Raw genomic sequence first — 8,109 nt, forward strand, 5'->3', positions numbered from 1 at the left:
CTTGGCTCGCGACCCAATCCCGAAAGCTAGGCTAGGCTAGGCTAGGCTTAAAACCCTCTTCTTCTTCCTCCCCAATCCACCGCTCTTCTTCTCCCCCGCGGCCGGCTCCTCCTCCGCTCCTCAGGTGCGAATCCTCTCTCCCCCGCAGATTTCCGCGGCAAATGGCCTCAGCTGCTCTCTCTTCTCCTCCAGACCTCGGCGAAGGTTTCCCGGCGGCCGGCGTGCAGACATGGGCGGCGGCGGCGGCGGGGAAGGGGAAGAGAAGCCCTTCAATTTCCTCCAGATCCTCTGCGGTGCGTCGGCTCCTCCTCCTACTCCTCCAGCGGCTGCAGTGCAAGCTCGCTCCGCTTTCTGCAGCTTTCCTCGCAGTCACAGATTTAGGGGACTGACTATGCGTGCTGTTTTTTTTTCTTTCTCCTCACTCGCCTGCAGAGGGCGTCATAGCCGGAGGCGCCGCCGGGGTCGTGGTGGAGACGGCGCTCTACCCTATCGACACCATCAAGACCAGGCTTCAGGTGAGCCACTTCTGCACTTCCAAGCAGTACCCACCCGTTTTTTTCTTTCTATTTGCTATGGAGATGTGCGGTTCAGTCTCCGATTTTGCTTGTTTGCAATGCCATGGCCGGTCAATCAGACCCCAGAGCCTGCTCCCAAGCAACGGGTTGTCTTGCACTGAATTCCCAGCAATTAGTACTTGCTTAAGGATGCCATTGTCTGACGGCCTGTTGTATGTTGTACTACCTGCACTGGATGCCATGTCTGAACCTGGCACAAATCTCTGTTCCCAGTTTGGGGAAACCACAAAAAAGTGTATACCTCAACTTTGAATGACATTAATCAGGAGTTCAGGACAACCTTCATTGCGTTCCTTGTATATGGGATACCTGTTCGCAACCAAACACGACCATGCTAGTGTCAACTACTGGCCGGCACTAGCAAGTAGCAAACACAGGAGATGTTGGCGGTTTTAAGTGATCGACCGTTAAGGTTTTTCTTTTCTTCTGTTACTGGATACACACATATCCAGTGTGTGGTGATAGCACTGTTTATTCTTCCATTTTATCACCATATATATAAATAATGAAAACTGGCACGATTGAATCAGACACGCCGGCACATTTAATCACCATATTCAGATTCAAAGCCAAAGATGACGAGTGTGACCAAACTGTGGCGTTGGAAATCTGCTGAGGCATGGTTGGGGCCTGCGATGGAGGAATAATGGCATGGATGCGCGTGCAGTTATTGTTCGTTCCACTTCTTGCAAAAGGACTTTATATTTGGGCAGCTTCTTGGTTCAGATTAACATTCTGAATCCACCCATCAAACGTCCAGAGTTGCAGGGTATATGATCCAATATCACCCTACAGATGTTAGACAGTAGCAAATATGACCGAAAACAATAAGAGGTGCAACCTTACAAGTAAGAATAAAAGGTGCTTCAGACTTGCTTGGATTGTGAACTATCTGCTTCAAAGCTTATTTAATATGACACATCATCGTGTGGTCTATAAAAGAGGCTCTGAAGATTGTTGTGGCCACCTTTCAAACGAATATTGAGGCATCTGAATCTCTGATCGACATGTAATCTCATGGATTCATATAGTACGTGGCTATATGGACTGTTTCTGTGGGATGTTTCTTCTTACAATGTTTTTTTGCAAGCCCATTAAAGGGTCATCTTAAACCATCCAAGTTTCCAAAGTAGTACATGACAGGAACTAATTAGCACATAAAAAATAAATCATTTCGTGAAACATAAATCATTTTGCAAACTGATTCCAACTAGCCAGAGAGTAGTAACTAGATAAGTAGGTTCATCAGACAAAGGTCCCATAGATAGAATTCTTTAGTAGTCTACTAGTAATTCAGTTCCAGTTGACCTTGTAAAACAGTGTGCAGGGCATTTCTCTATTGCCAGATATAAAACACACTTGATTATGTAAGAGTTACACAGCTAACACAAGTGTTTGCTACTATTGCCAGATATAATTTTTCTTGTCACTATTTAGTCTCACTATGAGAAGTCTTATTCTTTTCTAAATGTTCATGGCTTGCAGGCAATGCACAATTCCAGCACACACATTTTGTCTGACTTTGTTTTTTATATCTGCAGGCTGCTCGAGCTGGAAGTCAAATTCAATGGAAAGGCCTGTATTCTGGATTAGGTGGAAATCTTGTCGGTGTTCTCCCGTGAGTCTACAACATGTTAAACAGTTACACTAGTATATGCATTCTCTTCACATTGCACCTCAACTTCTCATAGAATGTGTGTATTCATTGTCCGTGAGATGAAATTGCTGCCATAATTGCCTCCAATATATACTGTTGTGATTTTCTTGAGCTGCTTTGTAAATAATTGCAGGGCTTCTGCTCTGTTTGTGGGAATATACGAACCAACTAAACGGAAGCTACTGGACATGTTTCCTGAAAACTTGAGTGCTGTTGCTCATCTTGTAAGTCCATACACACATTATGTTGGACTAGCTGATTGCTTACAGCAAGGCATACTCTTTTTTTCACTGTCATGTTTACACTAGCAAGCTTGTCGACGGCCCTTATAACGCTTAAGCTTAAAATAAATAATGTTATTTTACACCATCTTTATGCAGTCTTACTCCCTTAAGCATGTTGGTTTATACCAGCCTTTTTTCTGAATGAGGATGCTACAGACTGCAGGTGCTGTTGGAGGGTTGGGTGCTTCTCTCATTCGTGTCCCCACAGAGGTCAGCATCTTTTTCTTTTTCTATTTTCTGTTCATTGAATGATGTTTGTCATAAAAAATTGCTTTGCATTCAGGTGGTCAAACAAAGAATGCAAACTGGTCAATTCAGGACTGCGCCTGATGCTGTTCGTCTCATAGTTGCAAAGGAAGGATTTAGAGGGCTTTTTGCTGTATGTATCTTCCGAGCTCTTAGCTGGTGAACAATCTGTTGACCAATATTAGATATAAGTTTTCCTTGCTATTTCATATATCAGGAGATATATAATGATTTGAATCCATTCATTTTCCTAAAGTATGCATGGACAATTATTAATTTGGTTGTTAAGAAAATGCAGTCACATGATACACATCATCATCTTATCCATTCTAACACTAGATTATTTTGTTTGCAGGGTTATGGTTCATTTTTACTTCGAGATCTTCCGTTTGATGCCATTCAATTCTGCATATACGAGCAACTTCGAATTGGTTACAAGCTTATGGTACTTAGTCCATCACTGCTGATATACTGACTATACCTATTATTCATTCTTAGCTACTCCCATGAACACGTCTGCTCTTGTTTCTATGTTTCAGAACACTTACAGTCTTGAATTCTTGATATGGGATTGAAAACTCACACTTACATAGATTTTGTACCTTGATGAATGTTGTTCAGTTCAATAGCATGCCATAGATTTGGGCACATGATTGTTTCGTCATAACATTGCATTGCTGACACATCCTGATGCCGGTGACTCAGTTATGCAAAATGTGTCTCTGCTTTCTGTTTCCATCAAATCCTATTAGTGCCCTGCGGAGCAGTAATTTCTGTTAACTGTTCTCCAACTTTATCTTTAACTGAAATTATCATGGACCTATTTAGGCAAAGAGGGAGCTGAAGGATCCAGAGAATGCACTAATTGGCGCCTTTGCCGGTAAAACTAAATTTCCCAATTTATTTTGTCATCTCACATTCTTAACTATTATAGTATTTCCTTTCCCGCTTTTACTGCTCTTATATCCCCCCGTTGGCCTAAGACTGCTATCTTATATCCTGTACCCCATTTCTGCTAGGTGCGATTACTGGTGCTATAACAACCCCCCTCGATGTTCTGAAGACAAGGTTGATGGTTCAGGTGGATCCTTCCCCCTTTAAATGGAACATTCCACACCAAAATCCACTTTTACATAATTGAGTACTGACCCACTGGTTCCAACTTCCATTGCAGGGGCAAACAAAGCAATACTCTGGAATTGTAAGCTGTGCTAAGACGATCTTGAGGGAGGAAGGTCCCGGCGCCTTTTTGAAGGTATAACGTTTCCTTTTGTGTGTGTGTGTGTGTGTGTGTGTGTGTGTGTGTGTGTGTGAGAGAGAGAGAGAGAGAGAGAGAGAGAGAGAGAGAGGAGCAGTATAAACTCTCTAAAATTTATTTGATAAGCTAATGCTAACCACAATGCTTCTTATGATTTTGACGACGCTTGCAGGGCATCGAGCCGCGAGTTCTGTGGATCGGCATCGGCGGGTCCATCTTCTTCGGCGTGCTGGAGAAGACCAAGTCGGTCCTCGCTGAGAGGAGCAGCCGCAAGGCTGCGCTGGCGGAGAAGGACGAGTGAACCAACCAACCCACCAAGCAATTGTGCATCCTATGCTGACTCACTCCACATCATTACCCGTTCTTTCACCTGAAGTTTTGCTCCAATTTTATGTGATGGGCTTTGCGTATCTCGTTCCAGAACTATTAAGGCATACAATCAGTTTCAAGAGTTTGTTTTGATGTCGGCGATGATGGTTATGATCCTGTATGAGTCCCTGTAAACATTACTCTCCTTTAATAAAGTTTAGCAGATTGTTCTTCAAAAACTTTTAATCTGAAGAGGGGCCTGCTGTGCCGCTCATGTTGCTTCTGGGTAGTCCTTTTCAAATTTGATCTTTACTCTGCCATTAATTATTGCATTCACAGAGACCCACTGTTATTCGACAAACAACATATCAGGAGTCATCCTGATGGAATGTGGAAACCCAGACATGGGCAACCATACCTACAGGAAGGAACGCATGCGAGGGCGCACTATGGACTGTGCGCCGTCGACGTAGATGGTGGTGCCTGTCATGAAGCGGGAGTCGTCGCCGACCAGGTACAGCACCGTGGAAGCGAGGTCCTTCTCTGGGTCCAGCCACCGCCGCAGCGGCATTACCTCCCTGGTCGCCTTCTCGGCCTTCTCCTCCCCAACAGAGACAGGGAACTTGTCCCCCAGGTGGAGGCCGCGGCAGACGGCATTCACCCTGATCTTGTGCTTGCCGAGCTCCATCGCCGATAGCTGAAAAAACAAAGAACATCATGGTCATGTACGCATTCAGGATTTCCGTGATTAATCATTCAGGCTTTTTTGGTAACAAGGAAGAAGGCTTACTCTGACGAGCTGGTGAACGGCGCCTAAACTTGTGCCATATGCCGCCGCCCCCGGATACAATCCTCTCTCGGCGCCGATGATCTGGGTCAAGCATACCACAGAGCCGCCGGACTGCGCATCGCGGAACCGCTTGGCGATCGCCTTTATCAGAAGCCAGGGTGTGATTACATTGACTTTCATGGTCTTGTTGTACTCATCTTCAGTCACGCTGAGGCAGTCTTGCACTTCCCCTGCTCTTACAGTCAAGCAAACATTTCATGGTCAAAGAGGTCCATGGGTGAAATTAGTGGACGATAAGCTGACTGAAAGATTCAGACAACATTTGGGTTGGTGATTAGTCGGGCTTGGGCATGTGTAAAAGATTTCTGTCAGATGGGAAATCGGGCATGTGTATCAGTGTCTGTCAGTAGTATGTGCATACCCTCGTAGGAGCAGCAGTTGACCAGGGCGTCGAGTCCGCCGTCCCCGAAGCAGCGCCAGGCCGCCTCCACCGCGGCGCCGACGGCCGCCTCGTCGCAGGCCGCGAAGTCCAGCCCAACCACCGCGACGGCCGCCGCCCCTCCGGCCGCGCAGCGCCGCGCCTCCTCCGCCGTCGCGGCCAGGGCGCCCTCGTCGCCCACCAGGACCAGCCTGTACGCGCGCGCGCGCGCTTAGATTCAGAACCGAGCAACAGGAAGAAGAAGGGGAACGGCGGCGAGGTGAGAGGGAGTACCTGCAGCCGTGCCTGGCTAGGCCGACGGCGACCCCCCGCGAGACGGCGTCGCCGCCGCCGTTGCAGGCGAGCAGCACCCGCTTCACGTAGGCGGCGTCGGCGGCCATCCCCTTTCCCCTTCTTGCTCTTCCCGGCTGGCAGCAGCGACAAACACTCCAACAGCGTCGTCGCCTTTGCAGCGAGCGTCGACACGTCAAGAGTTATAACAAGACGAAATTTTACCCAGTCGTCGTCTGCAATGTCGGGCCACTCCATACACGTTGGTGTTACAAAATTTACGAATCTGATAAGTATCGAACGTTCGAGACAATGCCAGCTCCGAACGGCTTTAGACGCAAGTTTGATGATGTGAGGATGACAACTTTAATTGCCAAGCATAATAACTTTCGTGCTTCAGCAGCTTGCCCCTAACTTGCCATCCTCTAGTCAACTTATGGCCTGCTCGGTTTCTCTCCAGCTCCACGCTTCACCAGCTCCATGCGTAGAGTTGTAGAAGTGCATGCTCTAGCCAATGCAACTAAAAGACCGATCTGATAAAACAGACTAGACAATACATTTATACGTCAACAAGAGCGATGCCAAACAGCCCAGGTCCGCGAAGCCAGCTTTAGGAAGCATAGCCCTCCCGCAACACAATTTCGTGGAGCAGCGGAAGCGTAGCTCCTCCAAACGACGAAGAATGAGTTGAATGAATTTACACAAGAATGCCATTCCAAAGTGACTTGCGTACCATTTCGATTAGAGAAGACACTCCTGAGCAAACCAGTGACCTCACGACCCCAGTGTCAGACTAGCCCGTGCCTCTCCTCTATGGCCCATGCCGACAGAGCAGAAGCAGTCGTTGCCGAACGCTTCACCGCTCCCGTGCGAAGCTGGCTTGGCTGGCTGGCCAGTTTGGGAAGCCAGAGAACTTCGGAATGGGGCCTAAAGTTGCCAGAGAATGATGACCCACAAGTATAGGGATCAATTGTAGCCTTTCGATAAGTAAGAGTGTCGAACCCAACGAGGAGCAGAAGGAAATGACTAGCGGTTTTCAGTAAGGTATTCTCTGCAAGCACTGAAAATATCGGTAACAGGATAGTTTGGTGGCAAGGTAATTCGCAACGAGTAACAAGTAACAAGTGTAACAAAGGTGCAGCAAGGTGGCCCAATCCTTTTTGTAGCAAAGGATAAGTCTTGACAAATTCTTATATAAATCAAAGCGCTTCCGAGGATACATGAGAATTATCATCAACTTAGTTTTCATCATGCTGATATGATTCGCGTTTATTACTTTGATAATTTGATATGTGGGTGGGCCGGCGCTTGCGTGCTGTCCTTACTTGAACAAGCCTCTCACTTTTAATTAACCCCTCTCGCAAGTATTCGCAACTACGAAAGAAGAACCAAGATATATCTAACCATAGCATGAGACATGTGGATCCAAATCAGCCCCTTACGAAGCAACACATAAACTAGGGTTTAATCTTCTGCCACTCTAGCAACCCATCGTCTACTTGCTACTTCCCGCCTTTTCCTAGGCCCAAATCATGGTGAAGTGTCATGTAGTTGACGTTCACATAACACCACTAGAGAAAATACAACATACATCTCATCAAAATATGGAACAAATACCAAATTCACATGTTTACTTATAACAAGACTTCTCCCATGTCCTCGGGAACAAACGTAACTACTCACGAAGCATGCTCATGTTAAAGATCAGAGGGGTATTGAATATCATTAAGGATCTAAACATATGATTTTACACCAAATAAACCAACTAGCATCAACTACAAAGAGTAATCAACACTACTAGCAACCCACAGGTAACAATCTGAGGTTCTGAGGAAAAGATTGAATACAAGAGATGAACTAAGATTTAAGAGGAGATGGTGCTAGTGAAGATGTTGATGAAGATTGACCCTCTCATGATGAGAGGATCATCGGTAATGACGATGGCTTCGATTCCCCCTCCCGGAGGGAAGTTTCCCTGCAGAATCGCTCTGGTAGAGTCCTAGATTGCTTCTGCCTAGGTTTCGCCTCGAGACGGCGGGCTTCGTCCCGAAATCTTCCTTATGATTTTTTCTAGGTCAAAACCTTTCATATAGCAGAAGATGGACACCGGGGGCTGGCCAGGGGCCCACAAGCTCGGGAGGGCGCCCTGGGGGGGGGGGGGTAGGGCGTGCCCCCAGGCCTGTGGCCACCTGGTGGGTCCCCTTCTATTGTTTCTTCGCCCAATATTTTTTATATATTCCAAAACAATTCTCTGTAAAGTTTCAGGATATTTGGAGTTGTG

The 8,109-nt window shown here is 46.6% G+C and overlaps 2 protein-coding genes across 2 annotated transcripts; one reads left to right on the forward strand and one right to left on the reverse strand.

Annotated features, from left to right (window-relative positions):
- On the forward strand, positions 1-4,575 carry LOC119287409 (S-adenosylmethionine carrier 1, chloroplastic/mitochondrial-like). The gene is made up of 12 exons (XM_037566944.1): positions 1-124; positions 193-293; positions 433-515; positions 2,117-2,193; positions 2,366-2,456; positions 2,673-2,726; positions 2,800-2,895; positions 3,118-3,207; positions 3,591-3,642; positions 3,782-3,843; positions 3,937-4,017; positions 4,193-4,575. The coding sequence occupies exons 2-12, from the start codon at positions 230-232 to the stop codon at positions 4,319-4,321; spliced, it is 879 nt and encodes a 292-aa protein (XP_037422841.1). The 5' UTR covers positions 1-124; positions 193-229; the 3' UTR covers positions 4,322-4,575.
- A 47-nt stretch (positions 4,576-4,622) lies between these two features.
- Positions 4,623-6,025, reverse strand: LOC119287411 (carbonyl reductase [NADPH] 2-like; the record flags this gene model as incomplete). Its single annotated transcript, XM_037566945.1, has 4 exons — positions 4,623-5,026; positions 5,120-5,349; positions 5,541-5,749; positions 5,832-6,025. Coding segments are annotated over 4 exons (912 nt in total), but the record flags the coding sequence as incomplete, so codon positions are not given.
- Between the last annotated feature and the right edge of the window lie 2,084 nt (positions 6,026-8,109).

This window comes from Triticum dicoccoides, chromosome 4A (assembly GCF_002162155.2).
Source record: "Triticum dicoccoides isolate Atlit2015 ecotype Zavitan chromosome 4A, WEW_v2.0, whole genome shotgun sequence".
Classification (NCBI taxonomy): domain Eukaryota; kingdom Viridiplantae; phylum Streptophyta; class Magnoliopsida; order Poales; family Poaceae; genus Triticum; species Triticum dicoccoides.

What these genes read in the sequence shown, in the direction of transcription:
- LOC119287409 (XM_037566944.1), top strand. Translation starts at nt 230, where the DNA reads ATGGGCGGCGGCGGCGGCGGGGAAGGGGAAGAGAAGCCCTTCAATTTC. An exon ending in CCATCAAGACCAGGCTTCAG is followed by an intron (nt 516 to 2,116) that starts GTGAGCCACTTC and finishes TTATATCTGCAG; the next exon opens with GCTGCTCGAGCTGGAAGTCA. An exon ending in TCATTCGTGTCCCCACAGAG is followed by an intron (nt 2,727 to 2,799) that starts GTCAGCATCTTT and finishes CTTTGCATTCAG; the next exon opens with GTGGTCAAACAAAGAATGCA.